Here is a 22,966-nt window from a genome sequence, read left to right on the forward strand (position 1 = left end):
TGATTACTGTTAACTGAATGAATGTATGTCCTATATTCTGAACTGTATTGTGGCATCCTTAGCACGTACTGTTTACTGATACTGTTACAGAGATCTCTGTCGGTTCCCTCGTTGGAACCACTACTGTTACTGACTGATGGCCATCATTTACTGCTCAGTTTTTTTTAAGACCTACTGTTTACTGTACTGTTATGCTAATGGATGTACCACATATGACTGTATCGACTGAACGACTGAAATACTGATTTAATGAACTGTTTTCATTACTGTAAGGACATTCATTCTTAACCCCTTTACGCATTGTGTTATTCACTGGGCTTTAGCTTACTGCTCATATATATATGTAGGTCTGCAGGCACCAGACCGCAGCTAGAAGCGTCAGGGTAAACTCCAGTTTTGTCAAGTCAACCGTTGTGCCTCACTGCGAGGTTCCGAGCCTGTCAAGCTACGGCTTAGGGGTGTTTTTAAATTCCCCGTCTGTCTCTGTATCTGTCCTGTTCGACTGTATAGACTGTTACTGTACTGTTTGATAGGGATTTGGTCCCTGAACTGAATGATTGTATATATGTACATACTGTTTTGTCTGACTGTATATATTTGAATGAAAAGTATTTTTGGCATACAGACTATCACAGCTCATTGAACATTGTTTATTTACTGTATTGGCTTTCGCCAGCCCCTGTACTCTGTATTACTGTATTAATATTAAGTAGGCCTTCGGTAATCTCGGATTACTGGCCGATTATGGTGCTAAACCCATAAGGGCGGGTTTGGGTCGTGACAGAGTGGTATCAGAGCGATACTTACCACAAGTTATACCGCACACACGTGTCCAAACGAGCTATAGGATGTCCTAGAAAAGTGATTAGGGCATTACATGAGCATGATAAGTGTGTGATATGACTGACTGAATATATGCTAAATTATGAACCTGTGTAAACAATAACTGCTTATATTGATAATTGTTACAACTGCTTATAGTGAAATGGATAATGCAAACACTGCAACTGAATCCCCATCCTCTGAGGCCAGAATGGCCAGACTGGAACGGATGATGGAACTGATAACTGAAAGATTAGACTAGCAACAGAATCAACAGCCCTCACCTCCTCCTCCGGTTGTACCGGAATAGAATACTAACGTTAATGATGGGGACATAATTGCTCTCACCCACAAGTTCAGCAAAATGAAACCGCCATCATTTCAGGGAGGCCTTGAACCGTTAAAGGCTGAAGCATGGGTTCTTGAGACTGAAAAATTATTTGAGGTTTTTCCGTGCTCTGAAGCACATAAAGTGCTATTGGCCACCTTTACTCTGCAAGAAGAAGCTAGAAGGTGGTGGATGCTTATCCGTAATGAAAATACAGTTATGACATGGGTTCAATTCAAAGGAGCCTTCTTCGAAAAGTATTTCCCTCAGTGTGTCAGGGATAGAAAAGTAACTGAGTTTGAACAGCTGAGACAGGGCACAATGTCTGTTGCCAAATATGAAACAAAATTCACCGAACTTGCTAGATATGCACCACACATGGTGGACACCGAGTACAAGAAGGCCAGGAAGTTTGAAGGCGGCATTAATGTTGCAATTCTCGACAGAATTAATGTTCTGAAGCTACTAAACTATGTAAATGTTTTTGACCGAGCCTTGATGGCTGAATCGAACATCGAGGCACTGAAAACTGAAATACCAGCGTCTGAATGACGTGGGAAAAGGTAGGGTTTCAAATTCAAGAAAGGCAAACATAACCCAGTGAACAAGAAACAGAATACGGGGTCAACAACTAGCCCCAGCCAGGGAAGTGGTTTCATACCACCTTGTTCTAAGTGTGGTAAGAAGCACAAAGGGGTCTGTTACAAAATATCTGGAGCTTGTTACAGGTGTGGCAAGGTGGGCCACATGGTTAAAGACTGCCCCTCTGCTCCACAGGCTAGTAGTAAAGCTACACCAAGCATGGCAGCCTCAACTGTTGCACCAAAACCGAACCCCAAAGCTACCGGGAAAGAGCCTATGAGGCAGGGCCGAGTGTTCGCCCTAGTACCGGGAGACGTGCAGAATACTGAGACCATTGTGTCAGGTATTCTCTCTATTTGCACCCAAAATGCTTATGTACTGATTGATTCGGGGTCTATGCATTCATATGTGTCGCATGCTTTTTCGCGAAAACTGAATAGACCATTAGAACCCATGAATTATCTGTTAGCTGTATCATCACCCATTGGGGAATCTATGACCTGTGCATATACGTACCCTGCTTGTGAAATTATTGTTGGTGATGCACATTTGTTTATTGACTTACTGCCTCTGAACATTGATCATTTTGATATAATATTAGGAATAGACTGGTTAACAAAATATCATGCCACCATAGACTGTGTAACGAAACAAGTAGTTTTCCGTCCACCTGGTCTGCCTGAATTTGTGTTTAATGGGGTCGGAGTAGTACCTCCTCCGTATTTGATTTCATCTATGAAAGCTGTTAAATTGATTAGAAAGGGGTGTAAGGGATATCTGTGTTCTGTATTGACTGCATCTACTGATGATAATGCTAACGTGAACAGTATTCCTATAGTCAGAGAATTCCTAGATGTTTTCCCAGATAATCTGCCAGGGGATTTGACTGACAGAGAGATTGAATTTACCGTTGATGTGATTCCGGGAACGTAGCCAGTATCTAAAACTCCTTACCGAATGGCTCCAACTGAACTGAAAGAACTGAAAGTGCAATTGCAAGAACTGTTAGACAAAAAGTTCATCAGGCCTAGTACTTCACCCTGGGGCGCTCCTGTTTTATTTGTGAAAAAGAAAGACGGCTCACTGAGACTGTGTATTGACTACCGTGAACTGAACAAGGTAACTGTGAAAAATAAATACCCATTACCGCACATTGATGACTTATTTGATCAGTTACAGCGTGCTCAAGTGTTCTCTAAGATCGACCTCAGATCAGGATACCATCAGTTGAAAGTTAAACCAGAGGACATTGACAAAATTGCTTTTCGAACGAGATATGGACATTATGAATTTTTAGTTATGCCTTTTGGAGTTACCAATGCACCTGCTGCATTCATGGACCTCATGAACAGAATCTTTAAACCGTACCTTGATGACTTTATTGTTATATTCATTGATGACATACTGATTTACTCCAAAAGTATAGAAGAACATGAACATCATCTGAGACTTGCCCTACAGACCCTAAGAGAACAGAAACTTTATGCTAAACTGTCTAAATGCAAATTCTAGCTTAATGATGTTATGTTTTTGGGGCAAGTTATTAGCAAAGATGAAATTTCTATTGATCCACAGAAAATTGAAGCTGTAGTGAACTGGCCTAGACCAACAAATGTGACAGAAGTTCGAAGCTTTTTGGGACTAGCCGGGTATTACAGAAGATTCGTCAAAGACTTCTTCAAAATTGCCTTACCATTAACTCAGTTAACTCAGAAGGGGATATCGTTTGACTGGACTGACCAAAGGGAATTTGCTTTCCAAGAGTTGAAAACTCGACTTGTGACTGCACCGATTCTTACCCTACCTTCAGGTACGGATGGTTTTACCATATTTAGTGATGCTTCTCATAAGGGTTTGGGATGTGTTTTAATGCAGAATGGGAGAGTTATTGCCTATGCTTCCCGACAACTGAGACCGCATGAAAAGAACTACCCGACCCATGATCTGGAACTTGCTGCAATAGTATTTGTACTAAAAATTTGGCATCACTACCTTTATGGGGCGACATGTGAAGTATATACCGACCATAAAAGCCTGAAATATTTCTTCACACAGAAAGAACTGAACATGAGACAGCGGAGATGGCTAGAACTGATTAAAGACTATGACCTACAGATTTTGTACCATCCAGGGAAAGCCAACACCGTTGCCGATGCACTGAGTCGGAAATCGACTGGAAATTTAGCCTGTTTGCTTACCGGGCAGAAAGAATTGCTTTATGACCTTGAAAAATCTGAAATTGAAATCGTTTTACGAGAACAAGGTGGAACCTTAGCTGCTATTTCTGCTCAACCAGCATTGATTGAAAAGATTAAAAAGAAACAGCAATTGGATGACTTCTTGAAGAAGATCATCGAAGAAAGGAAATCCAAACCAAGACCGGGTTTCAAATTTGAAAGTAATGTATTGAAATTTCAAGAAAGACTGTGTGTACCAAATGATTCTGAATTGAAAAAAAGAGTTCTGCAAGAGGGTCACAATTCAAAATTTTCTATCCATCTAGGGAATACGAAAATGTACCAAGACCTGAAACTAAATTTCTGGTGGCCAGGAATGAAGAAAGAAATTGATGACTTTGTATCGAAATGTCTTCATTGCCAACAAGTCAAAGCCGAACATCAATGACCCACAGGCTTATTGCAGCCCTTACCGATACCGGAGTGGAAATGGGAGCATATCACCATAGATTTCATTGTGGGATTGCCTTGCTCTAGTAAAGGTATGGACTCAATTTGGGTTATTATTGATAGACTGACTAAATCTACTCACTTCTTACCTGTTAAGACAATTTATAGTGTGGACAAATTGGCTATTCTTTATATTGATGAAATTGTTAGACTATATGGAGTGCCTATGTCCATTGTTTCTGATAGGGATTCGAAGTTTACGTCGAGATTTTGGCAAAGCTTACAGACTGGATTGGGTACTGAATTGAGACTGAGTAGTGCTTATCATCTTCAGACCGATGGCCAGTCAGAAAGAACCATCCAGACTCTGGAGGATTTACTGAGAATGTGTGTCCTTGATTTTCAGGGAAACTGGGAAAGCCATTTGTCATTGGCTGAATTTACCTACAACAACAGCTACCATTCAAGTGTTGGTATGGCGCATTTCGAGGCATTGTATGGTAGAAAATGTAGATCTCCAATTTGCTGGGCAGAAGTTGGAGATGGGCCTTTGCTTGGGCCCGAGATTGTTTATGAAACAACTGAGAAAGTGAAACTAATATAACAGAGATTGAAAACTGTGCAGAGCAGACAGAAGAGTTATGCTGATGTTAGAAGACGAGACAGAGAGTATGAAGTGGGTGATCACGTTTTTGTGAAAGTGACACCGATGAAAGGCCAGACTCGTTTTGGAGTCAAAGGCAAGTTAGTGCCGAGATATGTCGGACCGTACGAGATTATGGAGAAAATCAACCCGGTGGCGTATCAAGTTGCGCTTCCTCCTGAAATAGAGCATATGCACAACGTCTTCCACGTATCTATGTTGAGGGACTACCTCTGGGATCTCTTTCATGTGATAGAGCCTACTCGTGTAGTGCTGAGTGATGACTACACTTACGAGGAACAACCCAAACAGATTGTAAACAGACGGATCAAGAAGTTGAGAAATAAAGAGATCCCGCTAGTGAAAGTCGACTGGCAAAACCATGGTGGCGTGTATGCCACTTGGGAAAGGGAAGATGACATGGCTAAAAGATATCCTGAACTGTTCCCACTGAACCCTGTTTTCTTCCAGAATGAAGGTAACTCGAGTTTAGAGGACTAAACTCTTTTAAGGAGGGGAGACTGTAGCAACCCTCGTCACTGTTTACTGATTAACCACTGATTACCGTTAAACTGAACTGATTATGACTGATAAGTGAACTGAATAAACTACTGAATTGACCGATTGAAATTGAAACTGAATTGACTGAGTATACCTGTTTAATTGTACTTCTATCTGTTTGATTATTTGATTATCTGTTCGTGCTTTTATGTTTATGTTTAAATTGCAAATTGAAGGCCTTATCGGCGGCCGAACCGGAAACCGATTAGTGTTTTATGATCATCGTAATTTATGTGATTTTATGGTATAATTATTTGAAAACTGGTTAGGTATGATTAAATTAGATTAAAATGAGTTAAATTGCATAGTTGGCCTTATTTACCATTTTGCCGCTTAAGTGGCCCACTACTTGAACCTTTTTGATCTTCTCATACACTCAAACAAAAATTTTTTCTTCCATTTCTTGCACACAACCGACTTTAGAGAGAGAGAGAAGCTAGAAGAGTTGATTTCAACTTGTTTCATTGTGAATTGGCTTGAATCTTGGTAGAATTGAAGGTTGATAGCAACATTGACCCATAATCCAAGACCTAAGGTAGATCATTGACCTTTTTTATTGTGTATTTGGACTTATTCTTGCATAATTCTTGAGTCTTTAGTGATTTAAGGCATGAATTGGTTCATTAATGTTGAATTGGAACTCATTCCATCCATGCATGTTTGAATTGTTGAATTTGAGTTGATTCCATGGAGAATTGTCTCATGCATGCTCATGGCTATGTTAAGACCATGTTTTCACCTTGTCTTTGAAAGAATTGGCTCATTAGAGCATGAAATTGAAGCTTTGAAGTGGTTTTAATCCATGCATGTTTGCATGTTCTCCATATTCATGAAATTGGTTTGAATTGGATTTAGTTGAAACACCCTTGGGCTTTGATTTTACAATTGAGCTTTAGAATCATGTTAAAGTATGAGTTTTGATGTGTTTTCTGGAAAATTGGCCCAAGCTCGAGCTCGAGCAGGGTGACTGGCGCTCGAGCGTGGAAATCGTGCTCCCAGTATTTTGTTCTGTTTTGAAGTCCGCTCGAGCGGAATAATTGACACTCGAGCGGGACATTGTGTCTCATGCTCGAGCGGGTGTTGAGTGCCCAATCGAGCGTGATTTTCGCCTATCCAGCACTTTTGACTGTTTTGCAGAACGCTCGAGCGGAAACCTTTGTCTGCATGTCCACTCGAGCGGATTAACATACGCTCGAGCATGACCCCTGTTTTCTGAAACTTCCGAAAATACTTTTAAAGTGCATCTTTGCATCCTCATCTCATCCTAGGCATTATTAGGCCTAGTTTAAGGCATCCTAATGAGGATATAGATGTAGAACACACCGAGGCAATTAGGGATTAAGTTATTATCCTTCTCAACTGTGTAGCTTAGTGTGTGTTCAATCTGTAACTGTGTAAGGTTGGCGACTGGGGACGCGCTCTAGCTTACTGTAGCCCAGAACTCTGTGAGTAACAACTGTGTAAAGATATGTTTAAAATGATTATCTTCTGAACAACTGAACTGTACTTCTTTCTGAACTGATTACTGTTAACTGAATGAATGTATGTCCTATATTCTGAACTATATTGTGGCATCCTTAGCACGTACTGTTTACTGATACTGTTACAGAGATCTCTATCGGTTCCCTCGTTGGAACCACTACTGTTACTGACTGATGGCCATCATTTACTGCTCGGTCTTTTTAAGACCTACTGTTTACTGTACTGTTATGCTAATAGATGTACCACATATGACTGTATCGACTGAACGACTGAAATACTGATTTAATGAACTGTTTTCATTACTGTAAGGACATTCATTCTTAACCCCTTTACGCATTGTGTTATTCATTAGGCTTTAGCTCACTGCTCATATATATATGTAGGTGTGCAGGCACCAGACCGCAGCTAGAAGCGTCGGGGTAAACTCCAGTTTTGTCAAGCCAACCGTTGTGCCTCACTGCGAGGTTCCGAGCCTGTCAAGCTACGGTTTACGGGTGTTTTTAAATTCCCCGTCTGTCTCTGTATCTGTCCTGTTCGACTGTATAGACTGTTACTGTACTGTTTGATAGGGATTTGGTCCCTGAACTGAATGATTGTATATATGTACATACTGTTTTGTCTGACTGTATATATTTGAATAAAAAGTCTTTTTGGCATACAGACTGTCACAGCTCATTGGACATTGTTTATTTACTGTATTGGCTTCCGCCAGCCCCTGTACTCTGTATTACTGTATTACTATTACGTAGGCCTTCGGTAATCTCGGATTACTGGCCGGTTACGGTGTTAAACCCATAGGGGCGGGTTTGGGTCGTGACATTGTTTCTCATCCACTTTTCTTGGTGTTGAATTTCGGTCGTTCCGGAAGGTGTGTGGATGAAACTAGGGTGTCGGCAGTGATGTAGGAGTTGTGAGCTGCTAGGCCAGGGCCGCACGTGCGGGGCCTTAGGCCGCACGTGTGGAAGTGGGCCGCTCGAGCGGTGGGTGGGGTCGCTCAAGCGGAAAGGCTTGGTACCTAGAATTTTGGCTACTGTCTAGAGCGGACGAGCAGAGAAATTGGGCTGCATGAGCCATCAAGGTGGGCCGCTCGAGCGGTGGGGAAGGCTGCACGAGCGGCAGTCGGGCAGTCCAAACCTCTGTTTTTAAATACCCATTTTGGGCGAAGTGTATCTCGTTTGGGGCTTATTTTTCTCACTCAAAAACCTAATTTCTCTCATTCTTCTCTCTAGAAATCATCTCCAAAACATTAGAAACTCCTTGATTCTTGTAATCCCTTAGGTTTAGATCACCATCCCTGTCCTCTAATCTTGAAGATCAAAGCTAGGGCTTCTTTGGTGTAGGAGAAAGTGAAGGAATCCTCCCTCTTGAAGCTAGGGTTTCATCTCTATTTCATCATCAACGTTTGAGGTAGGGTCTCCTTTGAATTATATGTGTGTTTATGCAAGTTTTTGTTGATTTTTGAGAACCCCTCTATGTATTTTGAAAATGGAGTCTAGGGCTCAAGAAATTGTTGATTTTGCTTAAAGTAAAAAAAAAACTCATCTCATTTTCTTTTAAAGAATTTTTGAGGAGTGTGGAACCTTGTAGATTGAGATTGATATGTATGGAGAGAGTTCATAAAGAAGATGAAAAATGTTTAGATTTTGTGTGAAGACCTAGCAATTGGGGCTTTTGTGAAAACATGGAAATCCATGGAGTAAACATTTTTTCTTGTGTATATATGGGTGTGTAAGTGTAGAGTTTACATTTTGGTAAGAAAAATGATAATTTTCTTGATATATATGAAAATGAGGGATTTACTTTTAAGTTGTTGCTAGTAGCATGAACAACAAAATGTGTTCTTGTAAGATGATAGTTGTTAAACACCATTGACCTTGAGAATTGGAAATTTGGAAGTTGATATTGAAAGTCTCACCTAATCTTAGAATGACTAGAATGTTGTGAAATATGTATAATGATGAGCTCGTGCTATGTGTTAATTAGCACTGGTAGAGCATGTGATTAATTGTGTGATGGTATTGGAGAAAGGTAAATGAAGAAATGCTATGAAATGTTATTGTTGTATCATATCTTCATGTAAATTTTATCATTACTATACATCATGGCATGGGTTTTGGAAAACATTTACATTGGGAAAGGTTATATTGTAATGAGAATTATGAGAATGTTAAAGGGGTAAATACGTGATAAGTCCGGATAGGGGGTGTAGTTGTATTTGATAAGTTGGCCTGTGTGTCCTTGGTGAAAGACTAGAAAACCACGCGGATAGGTGTCGAGCTTTCCGGTTAGCACCGGTAAAAATGACAGTTTGGTAGTGCTTGTTGAGCTTACTTGCAGACACCAGCTTAGGGATTACCAGTGATGTATTTACTGTCCCCTTATGATTTAAAATTGGAAGTGTGGGAATAAATGAGGTTGCATAAATGTTAACTAAAAGCATGGTGATTTTCAAGAAAAGCATAATATGAGTTTTCCTTCAAATGGCATGGCATAACATATGCATTTACATAAAATATTGTGAATCTTGAATGTGCATACTTTGTTAAGGATTCTCTATTGGGCTATGTGCTCATCCCTATGGGTTTTGGTGCAGGTAAAGATGTGGTGATCCCGTCGAATTGAGGGCGTGGAAGTATTCTGAGAAGAGTAGCATACTCTTATTTTGTTGTGATTAATTGTAAAGCCGAGAACTATTTTGGTTTGGGTCTGAAAGACCACTTTTGTGTAACCAGGCTTATGACTTGGAAGATGTAAGCCCTTAAGGGCATTGTATTGTTTTGAGAATAGATGCTTTACATGCTATAGATTCATAATGTTTTGTATCGATGAATGTATACCCGCATGTAAAACCTTTGTAAAGACTCATTATTAATTATGTAAAGATGGACAGGTTGTTGTTATTATCAAGTAAATGTTGATTACTTGTGGGTAGTTTATGTCGAATTATTTCGGGACGTTACAAAAAAACTCTCTCATTAGTGTGATAATATATGATTTTAATTGAGTCAGATCACTTATAAAAGGGGGGGAAAAATGTCTCACATAAAAGCCGTTACACATTTGTGTTTAATAATTATTTTTAGAATCATGTTAATGATAGCCTTATGATTTAAAGAAAATTAAAATTTCAATACAATTTTTAAAGATCTCAAGATCATTGACAGCTTAAAGAGTTGCCATTAATATTCTTTTTATAATTTTTAATATAATGTTGTTGTTACAGAATTTGAATGCAAAATCTTCTATGAAGGTTAAATAAATAAAAATTAAAAAAAAGAAGAAGAAGAAGGAAAATGGCTAAAAGCCAACTACATCATAGCATTAACTTCAACACAAATCATAGCATTAACTTCAACACAAATCAAAAGATAAAAAATTGAGAAACTTCCTCAATCCTCAGAATAATGTAGTAGTAATAATTTTACAATTAACAACCATCTTGATGAGTTATTTGTTTTGAAGTGATTTGTTAATAATATGTTCACATCATTTTTAACATTTTTTCTAGAATATATTTTTCTGTTGGTGTAGCGTTACTCTATTCATATAAAAATAAAAATAAAAATTATTCCACAGTGCCGTCGACAACACAATGGCACTGGAATCTTTGTTTCTCCTAATTATGGTCCACTCCTAGGTTTTTGTTTTTATAAATGTCCTTACTACACTTTATTACCCTCTTATCTTTCTTCTTTTACGTATTATTGTCATCTTTCAATTTTGTGTACCCTATCATCATCATCATCAAGTGAAAAACACCAATAGCCATCAAAGCCATCATAACCCTCCTAATGGCATAGTACTGAACGAAAGTCATGAGTTCAACTCTTTTTAGAAGATAAGCACTTGATGTTTTGCGAAGGATGAGAAGGCTAACTCCCATATGTGTTAATCTAACAACTAATAATTGACCTTTGCCAATAAAAAAATAAAATAAATAATAACAATGATAATAAACACCAATTAAGTTTTATTAAGACTTGGCACAAATAAATAAAAACTATTCCTGGAAACAGTTAATAATGGTTGAAACTGTGTCTTAACTGAAGTAGAACAATTCAAACAAGAATTTCAAACAGTGGAGAGCAAATTTAAAGATACAAAAGTACTGTGCTTCGACTACTTTTTGAGATCATACATCTACTATGCTTGAGAGTCTGGGCCTGCTGGTTTCGAGTTGAGAAGCGGCTGGAGAGCCTTGACGACAATTGTCATATTTGGCCGGAAGTCTGCTTCATATTGAACACAAAGTGCTGCAACTGCTGCCATCTGAATACAATGGCATGAAGCCCACAAATGCAAAATGCCGAGTTAGTAGAATTTCAATCTATGTTTTACTTGTTATTTATTTGTTTTGTAGACGGGTTGAGGGAGATGGGATGATAGCAGTTTACGACTAGTTTGAGAGCGAGTGGATCATGTGTAAAAGAAAGTACTACAATGAACAATAAACAAACAAAAGCCGCAATTTGAGATTTTCAGAAATGAAGAAGTAATTTTCAATCATTGCCGTTAAAATTGCGGACTCTACATTTTAAAATTTCTTTCTATCCTATTTCTTTAAAATTGCTTTCATACACAACGTAAATTCCAAAAATAAACAATCATGTTAAGGGAAAGTGATGCTAAAAGTAAAGATGATTAAGAAAACCTTAGCAATTGCTTTCGGTGGGTAATCATTGTTTAGCTTGGGATCAACACATTGCTTCACTTTATCCTCACTCAGTCTTGGAGTTGCCTGTGGAATATAGGAATTTGAATTAGAGATGTAAAACAGCAGTGGCAAATGAAACTGAAACAACATAGCAGCAAAACAACACACACCCAAGTGACAAGACTTTGCTGTCCTTTGGGCATTGTATGGTCTACTGGCTTCCTCCCTGTTAAAAGCTCTAGAAGAACAACTCCGAAACTGTAAACATCACTTTTCTGAGTTATCTGCCCTGTCATGGCATACCTGAAGCAAAAGCACGATCTGTTAGTGCAGCTACATATGCAATTCCATTCAGAAACTCCTAGACAACTGACAGAAGCCGTTAAGTCACCAATTGTCTCAAAAGCTTAAGCTAAATAGACATAAATAGAGAGAAGAATAATGCAAATGGGAAATGAATGTAAACAGAAAATGAGAAGAAAGATATATACGTCAAAATGGAATTGTGAAGAGAGAAGAAAAAGGAAGGGAAAAGATAAGAAAAGAAAATGAAGTAGAAGCTATTTTTTTGTCTTTCTATTTTTTGGTTGTGTTAGGAAAATGAGAAGAAAATGAAGATATATGTCCCCAAAACGAACAAAAAAACAAATTATTACCATTAAAAAATGAATATGTATAAGTAATTCTATTTCCCTTTCCCTTTCCCTTTCCTTTTTCCTCAATGAATATTGGATCGAAACACAGCCTAAGGGTTGAAAATTTAGGGAACATTAATAATTTGACTTGCTTTTCATTGTTTTGGCGAATATTTTCTTCTGGGAGGTCTACCCGTCCCCATAAAATTAAGTCATTTTGTTCTGTTTCTATCTAGCATTTGGACACATGAGTTATATATATTGTCTTGGGAGGAGAAATAACAGCAACATTAGGCTCGTTATAGTGTCACAAAGACACCAATGGGCTGAGTGATATCTTATATGAATTCCAGTGGACTCAATGCAATTACAAAGAGGCTTTAAAACACTCATCTGCAAAACTCAATGGAAAGCATTCACTATTTGCATCCATGGTGAAGATATGCAGATGCAAACCTATAGTTGCTGATATCTGAAGCCAATCTCACATTGTAACAAGTCCCAGAGACTAATTTCAGTGAAAACAGTATGATTGTGATAAATTCTTTCACAAGTCAGGCTGGAATTGGATAATTTACATAACTTCAGATAATTTAGATAACGTCACAATACCAGAAAACATGAGAAGTATAAGAATTAGCGTCTTTCAACAATCTTAATCATTGATGAGTTACAGAACTGAACATGCATGTTTGGATGATTCAATGGCGGTTGAGAAAGGCTTACTCTGGAGCATGATAGCCAAATGTCCCCAAAACTCTTGTGGAATGCAGTCGAGCAGCAGTGTCAGAAGACTGATTTGTCAAGTTGAAATCAGCTATTTTGGACAAAAAATCATCGAACAGTAGGACATTGCTTGATCTGATGTCACGATGAACAATAGGAGGCTGGACCTTTTCGTGTAGATACTCGAGGCCTTTTGCTGCACCATAAGCAATTTTAACTCTCTGGCTCCAACTAAGAACCGGACCTGGTTCAGCCCCTTGTACACCTTTCCTTCCTACACCAGCAAATAGCTAACGATGAATTGGTCAAAAGAAAAAACAAAAAGAAAGAAAAGGAAGTCATACCCCATGATAACTAGGTATACATACCATGTAATACATCATGTAAAGAACCCTTTGTTGCAAATTGATACACCAAGATCCGATTATTTGCCTCCAAACAATACCCCATCAACTCCACAAAATGCTCATGCTGAAGTCTTGACACTATCGATAACTGAACAATCCACAATGTAATGATACAAATTAAATAAAAAGACTAGTGGGACAACATTGCCTTTCTTGATGATAATGCTCGGAAAATTAACCTGAGCAGCAAAATCATCATCTGGGTCGGGTGAAGAACTGGTATCCAGCTTTTTTATTGCTGCCTGCTGGCCAGTGCTTAATGTTGCAAAAAAGACCCGGCCATATGAACCTTCCCCAATCAAAGCTTTTTGTCCAAAGTTGCCAGTCAACTTGTTTAACTCATCCAATGGAAAAGCTGGTATCTCAATGGGTAAAACTTTCTGAGGAGCTCCACTTCTTACAGCAGCAGAACTCTTTGGCTCTCCTCTTCCGCTACCTAAGATACAAAGATCATAGAATTGCATCATGAACAAACTTGGAAGTAACTTATACCCAATTTTAAGAGTAAGGTCTACGAATGAATATGAATATAAGAAACAGCTTGTAAAATATATGTTCATTTATTATATCATTGAACATAAAACCTTAGGAAGGCTGAGAATAGTGGCAACCAGCTATATAATAAGAGCCTCCCGAAATAGTTTGAGCATGTTTGATGCAATCAACAGAAGCATGGGGGATAAAAATAAATCAAATTGAAGATAAAAGATCAAAATAAACGCAAAAGGAAAAAAATTATCATTAAGTCAAGGAATGAAGAAAGATTAAGATTAATGCTTTGGCCTAACATGGTGATGAATAAATCTGTGATTTCAAGAGAAACTCAAAAGGGGATAATCAACTATAATTTCTTACTTATCCCACAGTTTACAATTAGAACATCATGAAAACGGAGAAATGTATAGAAAGATGCTATTAAGAACATGAAAATATTAGTGCATTTGACTATAGAAAAGGAACAGAGGTTTTTACCACCACCATAAGGATTCCCCCCTCTAGGTGGGGCCGTGTATTGATTCACGGGCGGTCCGTCATTTTCCTCTTCCCCTCCGCCGCAGCACAACATAGTTCAATTATCAGGCACAGTAGTCTCAAGCACTAGATTTAATAAGCCATATACGCAACAAAATGCTCTTGAATGAATTTATCCAAGCAAATCCCTGACAATTCCAACAATGTACAATACCATATTATGAGTCAGAAAATTTGGGGTGAAAAAGCAAACTGAATAGATGAATAGAGAGCAAATAGGGAAAAAAATTGAAACCCTCAAAAGATTTGGGTTTGGAATGATTGTTTATATATAGAGAGAGATCCTCAACCATTAAATTGAATCACAAATTAACACATTTGCTTATAATTTCTCTTTGCATGGACAATGTTGTGATCAAACATTCATACCTATTACAGATTCATAAAGAGGAAAGAAATTTGATCATCAAATTTGTTTATATGAAATTCAACATGTTAATTTGATCCCCCTATATCGACAAATTTGCTGAATTTTTTTTTGATGAAATCTCATATATATTAGCATCAAATCAATAACAAAAAACCAACCCATCAATCATCTAGATAACAAAACAAGAAAGGATTGAAGAACTTACATATAACAAAAATCTGCAAATCCAAATTGACCCAACAAAAGAAATCAGAGGCTGAATCTGTGAGAGAGAGATAGAGAGAGATAAGAGAGAAACCAGCTTAGGTATGAGAGAGAATTACATATATGGGTTTTTTTTTTTTGTTCTGTTGTTTCTTTATCTCTCTCTCTCCCTCTCTCTCTCTCTATCTATGTCTATATCTCAGTTTTGAGGCAAAACGCAAACGATTCTTTTAATTTCGCGGGAAAGTCGCTTGGTAGTGTTTTAACCGCTAACCAACTAAAGCCTACGTGCGCGCCTTCATGTTGCACGTCCTGCATTGTTCATTTTTATTTTGATGATCGGACGGCTCATATTTCATCTCACAATTATTACAAAAATCCATCATTGGAACTTGATTTGCATACACCCAATTTGATCTGTACAATTTGTTGATGTTTAATGAACAATATAATGTTTGATTTCCTTTTGATCTTTGATATTTTAATTATGTTAATTAAGTTTTCAATTTATTCAAACTGTGTTCAAATGATTCTAAAACCGTTTTTCTTTATGGTAGTAGAGGTATTTTTGTTCAAATTTGAATAGAAATAATATCGGAACTATTTAAACACAAATTGGATGAATTGGGATCAAATTGACTCAATTAAAATTATATTGAGGATCAAAATAAAATAAATGGTATAATTTGGTAATTGAGAGTATATTTTACAAGAAGAAAAATCCAGAGAGGCAAAATAATCATAGTGATTAAACCAGTAATTAATAATCAAAACATAGACCACTTGCATTTCATGATATAGACATTTTCACACCAACCCAATTCACTAACAATTTTCAGTTCCCTGCATTAAGCTTTCAATTGGGATCTGACTGCAGAACCACAAGCCCAATCAATGAAAATGCTAAATACTATGTACTAGAAAAGTGTTCACAATTTGAAATATGTAAATCAAATTCATTATGAGAGTATAGCACTAAATTCAAATTTTGAACACTTTTCTACGTAATTTTTCATTCTCCATTTGTCAAAATGCAGAACCCTAAAAGGGTCACATAATTTTGCATACACCAATCTTCCAGTTTCTCACTCGTCTTTCCATATCCGGCCGGTGATCCTCAACTTCAGCTCCTGATGATCCCCACCAGAGAAGAAAAGAGCAAGGTTCCTCGGAATGATGAGTCCATCCTGACTGTCACGAACTGTCTTGTGACTGTCACGGATGCTTCTTGGAACTCCTTGCCAGATTAGCTTCCGATCATATGCCCCAACTTCCAAAGTGTAGCTAAATTTCTTGGCCTCGCAATCCTCACCCATGAATCGTAGGAAAGCCATGTAGACTGGCGACATACCAAGCCGGAATGCCTCAAAGTGCAGGCAAAACTGTCTTCCAAAACAATTGAACACCTGCACGGTAAAAAGACAAACGTATATAACTAGTGAATTCCTCTCCAAGAGTATCTTTTATATTTAATTTTTTTTTTTTTGAAAAAACCTATAAAAATTGTGACTTAAATAAAACTTTTTCATTTTTTTTAAAAATTTATTTTAAAATTGTCTAGTTTAGACGGACCTAAAAAGTAACATATTCTGACTCAAAAGTTGAAAAAAGTTCACTAAAGACAAAAATAAGTCTAAAATTAACACAACTTATAAACTGCAGCCAAAAGAATTAACATCTCATAAATGATGCTTAAAACGACTCAAGGAACTGAACCTTCCACTTTTGGTAAGTGATTTTATTGGCTTCCGCTACTCCAATAAAATAACCAAAAGCAATAGGATATATGTAAATCATTTTGGGGATTTACAAAATAATATGCTTTTATCACAATTAAAACATACAACAAATAAAAAATGTTCATTTAAATTTGTAAGAAAATAACATAAATAACAGCTTTAAAGAATCATAGCATTGATCACTTACAGTTAGCATCCATGTCGCATTTTCCACTTCATGTGGATTTGATTTAACATATCGATGATTGAAGGTGCACCCATCGTGCATGTCAACCTTATGATCGTCCTTGAGATGCGCGACAAGGGTCAAGATGTTGCCAGTGATGGAGCACTCAGATCCAGCATAAGGACAAGTGTAAGGCCGGAATCGGCAGTTTTGCTCATGCTTGAGCTTGCTGTAGTATGGAAAAATGTCATGACAGCCAAGACGCTGGTATCTGCAGGGGAGTTCCAATGATTCTGCTACTTTCTCCAAAGCCAAACACCTTATATTTCCAAGCTCAAGGCGGCAAGTTGGGCAACAGTTACGCACTCTCATTTTGCAGTTTGTGCATAGAGTGTGGCCATTTGGACACTTCAAAACAGAACAATGAAGAACAATACCAAGTTTAAAACTTATAGGACTGATAAATAAATAGACAGAAGAAAACAAAAATTGCTCTTCAGAACATTTAAAGGTGGCCAACCAATAATGAAAGGGGAAAAAAGGACAGAGAAACAAGAACTTCTATTCAGGCGTTAAATTGTTGACGCACACAAACCTCTTTTACAAAGGAGTCATTTACGATCAAGGATCAAATAAACAAGAGAAGCTGATATAATGCAAAAGCAAGTTTCCTTAACTGTGGTTGTTCTATTTAAGAACAAAGGCACATTCTTTGGTCATCGCCATGTTAAAAATAAATAAATTCAAGCCACAACGGTATTCTAACAAGTAATAATATTACCCATAACAAAACTTAATTCTTTAACAAAATCAAAAAATTCTCCTCAATATGCTATTCTACACATTAGGAAACATCCAAGGCAATTTTCCAATCAACGGATGCTCAAGCCTATTCGAGGCCCAAGGAGAAAAATCTAATTGGGTCCTTCATAATCTTTTACATTGTGTTTTTATTTTTATTTTTTTGAAGCTATAATTTTTATTAAAATTTCGATGTGTATGATGAAAGAGAAAAGTACATGTTACTTTTTCTCTATTTGATGAGAGAGAGTAAGATAGGGAGTAATGTAATAGGGATTTTCTTTTGATATGACAGACAGACTATGATAAATTTTTACTTAATGAGAGAAGCCCATTTTTTTAGAGCATGACATAGATAGAGAAATAGAGTTATAACATATTTGTCCTTTGATATGAGAGAGAGAGAGAGAGAGAGAGAGAGAGAGAGAGAGAGAGAGAGAGAGAGAGAGAGAGAGAGAGAGTAATGATAAAGGTAAAAAGAGATTTTTTTATTTTTTTAAATCTTGAGACCCTTTTAGTATCCAATGGGAGTTGAGAAAGATTGTTTTGCTCTTTTATATTTGACCAAGAGAATATGACAATTGACTTCTTCTATTTTGATAATCTAAGTTTTGACTACTTCTATTTACAGTGAGAATTTTTACTACCATTTTCGTGAATTGTTTTGAGTGATGTTCGGCTGAAGTGTTGGCGGCAGCGAGCGTGGCTGTTGGCGCCAGCTTGTTTGATGTGGCTTATTTGGTTGGAGCGGAATAGAAGGACCTATTTGGAGGTTCATCATGGTGTGTCTTGGTTAGAGAATCGTCTTCTTGTAGTTATGTATAGTTGGTTGAAGAGGAAGGTTGATCTAGACATATTTGTTTTTTTAGATTTTCTAGATGATGTGATAGATTGGCTAATGTCTGTTTTGTTCTCCCCTATTTGGGGTTGTCATTTTGTATTCTTTGCATCATCTTGATACTTTCTAATAATTTTTACTTATTTATCAAAAAGAATATGGATATACATTATATAGAGAGGATATAACAAGTGGTTCCCTTCTCTACTTAGAGCTCTAGGCATGCACTTAAGTTGCCTACCCCTTGAGCCACCACTAACCAGTTCTAACTTTTGCAAGAGCACATCAAACTCCAAAAGAATAAATTACAGCTAATGTCAAAAAGACAGACTATAGATGATATGATTTCTTCAGTTCAGTCCTTGGTGCACCTCCTTTAGACATAAATTTACCCAAGGAGCTACTTTTGACTTCTGATGGATATCCACAAGGAAAAGGTCAAAAAGACTACAAATGGATTTATTCATGAGAAATTTGAAAAGGGCAGTAGCCTGTATGGCTAAAAAGCGAACCCTATCTCAATCTTGAGAAGTATTTCAATAAGGATTTGTTAACGATTGCCCTTAGGGCACATGTTAAAGATGCTTAAAAGGAGTGTACTTCCACATAAAAGTGTGTGTATAAAATGTATAATCTTCTTTTACTTGCTTAACAAAACCCTTTAAATAATGGTGTTTCACTCCGTCAACATGTAAACAAATGGCTTGAACTCCTCATAAAGTTTAATTCACTAAAAAAATGTCTCGGATCAATGGGAGCACATTTTAACAAAGGACCCATACCTAGAAACATTTACGTATGCAAACAAATGTTACAAGCGAGGGGAGGGAGGGGACGGGTGATGGTTAGTATTAGTATTAATTAACTTGGAGAATTTGTTAAGGATTGTTGGTTTCCATTTTTCAAACTTTAAAAATTGCAGCAGATTTGAGCTTGTGGGTGTGTAAGCTAGCTCTCAAGCCACTAGGGCATGGAGTTGCCAAAATATGAAATGATACATGGGTCTCCAATGACGTATCAGAGATTTGATGAAAAAAAGAAACTACGTGGAAAAAAATAGAAATGATATTGATATCAGCAAATGGTGTGATCCATGGATCACAAATTACGATTACCATAATAATTTGACCGTTAATCTCAAGATGAATAGAAATAAGATCCAAACCTTTTTCAACCTAGATTACAATTAGCTTCAGTCATTTCTGCATCTCATTTCAACGTGATTGACTTTAATTTGTAATACTTTGACACAAAAGATAAAGAATAGCTATGCTCAGTTGGAAAACTGAAAATAATCGCGCAGTCTATTTAGGGGCCATTTTCCACTATAAAGGATACATTAAATTTTAAGATGGAGTAGCTGAATGGAAATACTTTGCTGCTGGTAAGTTACAACAATGACTGATCAAAATATGTATACACAATAATGACAATTATAGATAGTCAATACCAATAATGATGACAAATATTTTGATTTTTTTATGACAGATATTTTAATGAAGCCATGGTTGCCATCTTTCTTCACCCCATTTATAAAATCTCATTCACTATTATTCATGGAAAAATCGCTTTGATGCTAGAAAACAAGAAAAAATAATGAAGTAGTTTCATATCCAATGCAAAACTGAAATTCAGTTCAATTAGAATACAAGACGACGGAAAGAACTCAAAACGTAAACAAACCTGGTGAATAGGAGGATACATTAAACTCGTGCAGATAGGGCACTCGAGTAACTCATGCACACCATTAGATGAAGACATTCCATGCTTATCACCAGACCCGATGATAGTTTTTACTGGAGTACTATTTTTCTCCGCTTTTGGCATTGCTATGTCATAGCATGCAAACTTTGTATGAGATTCAAACACCTCTCTGCAGGCACTGCCTCCAGGAGCCATGGCAATCCAACAATATTAATAAGATGGAGCTCAATAATTAAATTTCAACTCCATAATCCAAGCTTCATTTGTTTTCACTGAAAAACAAAATACAAATTATAGGTGAAAGGATATCATTTATAATTCAGAAAAGTACAATTCTGACCAAAGGTCCAGTGAAAAGAAGACAAAAACACCATCAACCTGAGGCCAGTAGGTGAGGGTGTTTGTTGGACCTCTAAATTAACAAGACTAAAGTAGATTCTCTCACCAACTATTTATGAAACATCAAAAGTAAATAACAAACATTTCCTCTTGCATAATAAGGTCATGTTATCCTTATATAATTTGCCTTTGTCCGTGGTTACCAGCCTTTAATTTGCATGTGGTTCAAAAAAAAAAATTCGATATCTTGAGAAGAACCAAAAAAAAGAGAAAAATATCCTTTTTTTAACTCATCAAAATAAAGGAAATATGATTTTGAGAAACATTTCTAAGTAAATGATTGAGTCCAGAAACTCATCATACCATTAAATAAGATTCCAGGGGAAAAAATCATATCCAGAAAATTTCCTAATGAATCAACACTAGACTTGGAGAGCCCCCCCACCCAATCCTGAGCCCCACACACTCACAATATATATAGGAATCAAAATTCCAAACTAAAAACAAAAACAGTTGCTTTCAAGCAAACTGGAAACCATAAGAAGAAGAAGAAAAGGGACAAGACATAAAGTGGGCATAAATCATGTACCATCCCAATTATTGACATTAGTGAAGGACTACACAAAGAAAATGCTATTACTAAACAAAGAATGATTTACTCAAAGAACAATATTACGAAAACAACACTACCAACAAAATAATAGTGGATCAACCATTGTTTTCAGGTCTAATATCTCTGTCATACAACTCATACCTCAACCAAATATTCTTCATTTTGATGCATATTTAACAAAAATAGGGACATCCCAGATTAAAATTGTAATGAGTTTTGCCATAAACATTGACATCTTAATCAACCATCACATAACTCAAAATCTAAGATGAGAACAGAAAAACAAACAAACCCCATCTAAACCATGCAACACAAACACCATTAGCAATCAAATTCTAGCAAAATAAATGAATAAATTCATAACAAACCCGGTGGCAAAGATAGTGAATTAAAGCAAATCCAGTTAAATATTCCAGTCATGCCTATACTTGCGATAAAAATTAAACAACTTTAGCAAAAAATTACCTTTCCCACTTAAAAGTCACTGCCAAAGAAAGGAATGAGAATCAAAGGCAAGAACAGCAGTTACTTTATTCAACTAGTTTTCCATTTCAATCAAATCCCAAATTAGATTTTGCCCGCAAAATCCCCTTTCAAATTTATATAAAAAATCCGAAACAGTTTCAAATTTTCAACCAAGTTCAGAACTGGGTTCTTCCAAGAGCTACCTTTCCCATTTATATCAAAATCCAAGACAAACACAGTGAAATAAAACAAACCCATTTCATATATATATATATATATATCCAGCAAATTTATACCCTACCAATCAAAAAGCAAAAAAGAAAAACCCAGAACATAGAACAAAAGGCAAGCCAAAAACAGAGATACCCAGTTGAGAATTTCGAGCACATTGTCTTCATCGACGATCAATTTGAACAATAGATTCTGGGTATTGCTCAAATCAAGAAAAAAAACATATGGATTTGAGAAGTAAAAGGGAAAAAAACAAGGCTGTACCCACGAGCTCTGGAACTTGACGCGAATTACCCGGATATAGAAATTGACGAAGAAGAAGAGCCATGTTTGTCTCTTTCAGTGATGATGACCATGCGCGAGACTTTTGTCTGTGTCTCTATATGGTTTCTGCCAAATCTGCAATTAGTTTCCTATACAATTTTTTTTCCCTCTCTGATACACCAAAAAAATAGCATATAATATGCATCGAATTTTTTAGCCTGCGTTTGGTTGTATTTTGTAAATGTAATTTGAGAGTATGAGTTATATTTTGAGTTTGTGTGTTGTAGAATTATGATTTGACTATAGAAAATTTGTTTGGTAAAGAGTTTTGAAAATAGTTTTGGAAAAGAGGTTTGATTTGAGTGAGAAATTGTTGATGTGATATTTGATATGTGATACAAAAATTTACAACTCATAACTAAACATACAATTCAAAATTATTTTAAAGCATATAAAAAATTGAAAAATTTTCAGAAAATATTTTTCCCGATTATATAAATCAATTGCAAAAAAAAAAAAAAAAATTCACTGTTTCGGACAGCCGGCCGGTCAACCGGCCGGACGACCAGCCGGACGTCCCGTTCCCTCAAACGCCCCCTCTGCAACGAACAGAATGCTTTGACATATAGACAAAGCTTCCGGCAGAGTTTTGGAAACATCATGCTCAAACTCAAGTGTTGAAAATTATTTTCAAAGCACAAACAAACAGAACTTTAGTTTTTTGTTTTTTTGC

At 36.8% G+C, this 22,966-nt stretch overlaps 2 protein-coding genes across 6 annotated transcripts; both read right to left on the bottom strand.

Annotated features, from left to right (window-relative positions):
- Positions 1-10,992: 10,992 nt before the first annotated feature.
- LOC114260493 (Protein kinase superfamily protein) lies at positions 10,993-15,244 on the bottom strand. Its single transcript, XM_028200636.2, has 8 exons — positions 15,075-15,244; positions 14,440-14,627; positions 13,647-13,903; positions 13,429-13,555; positions 13,061-13,334; positions 11,870-12,002; positions 11,697-11,783; positions 10,993-11,314 (listed from the first exon to the last, which is right to left on the bottom strand). The coding sequence occupies exons 2-8, from the start codon at positions 14,531-14,533 to the stop codon at positions 11,189-11,191; spliced, it is 1,098 nt and encodes a 365-aa protein (XP_028056437.1). The 5' UTR covers positions 14,534-14,627; positions 15,075-15,244; the 3' UTR covers positions 10,993-11,188.
- Positions 15,245-15,833: 589 nt separating this feature from the next.
- LOC114260469 (putative E3 ubiquitin-protein ligase SINAT1) lies at positions 15,834-22,465 on the bottom strand. 5 transcript variants are annotated; one of them, XM_028200607.2, is made up of 4 exons: positions 22,234-22,465; positions 20,301-20,593; positions 17,000-17,386; positions 15,834-16,479 (listed from the first exon to the last, which is right to left on the bottom strand). In XM_028200607.2, the coding sequence occupies exons 2-4, from the start codon at positions 20,514-20,516 to the stop codon at positions 16,159-16,161; spliced, it is 924 nt and encodes a 307-aa protein (XP_028056408.1). In that variant the 5' UTR covers positions 20,517-20,593; positions 22,234-22,465; the 3' UTR covers positions 15,834-16,158. The 5 variants fall into 5 exon arrangements, with proteins under 5 accessions (XP_028056408.1, XP_082746872.1, XP_082746871.1 ...); XM_082890746.1 differs by having other exon boundaries at positions 22,264-22,415; XM_082890745.1 differs by having other exon boundaries at positions 22,105-22,411.
- Between the last annotated feature and the right edge of the window lie 501 nt (positions 22,466-22,966).

Source organism: Camellia sinensis, chromosome 10 (genome assembly GCF_055761805.1).
Source record: "Camellia sinensis isolate YWXY chromosome 10, ASM5576180v1, whole genome shotgun sequence".
Classification (NCBI taxonomy): Eukaryota; Viridiplantae; Streptophyta; class Magnoliopsida; order Ericales; family Theaceae; genus Camellia; species Camellia sinensis.

What these genes read in the sequence shown, in the direction of transcription:
- LOC114260493 (XM_028200636.2), bottom strand. Translation starts at nt 14,533, where the DNA reads ATGTTGTGCTGCGGCGGAGGGGAAGAGGAAAATGACGGACCGCCCGTG. An exon ending in GGGGAATCCTTATGGTGGTG is followed by an intron (nt 13,904 to 14,439) that starts GTAAAAACCTCT and finishes TTTGTATCTTAG; the next exon opens with GTAGCGGAAGAGGAGAGCCA. An exon ending in TTTGGCTATCATGCTCCAGA is followed by an intron (nt 12,003 to 13,060) that starts GTAAGCCTTTCT and finishes CTTTTGCTTCAG; the next exon opens with GTATGCCATGACAGGGCAGA.
- LOC114260469 (XM_028200607.2), bottom strand. Translation starts at nt 20,516, where the DNA reads ATGGCTCCTGGAGGCAGTGCCTGCAGAGAGGTGTTTGAATCTCATACA. An exon ending in TGTATCCTCCTATTCACCAG is followed by an intron (nt 17,387 to 20,300) that starts GTTTGTTTACGT and finishes TCTGTTTTGAAG; the next exon opens with TGTCCAAATGGCCACACTCT. An exon ending in ATGCGACATGGATGCTAACT is followed by an intron (nt 16,480 to 16,999) that starts GTAAGTGATCAA and finishes TTTACCGTGCAG; the next exon opens with GTGTTCAATTGTTTTGGAAG.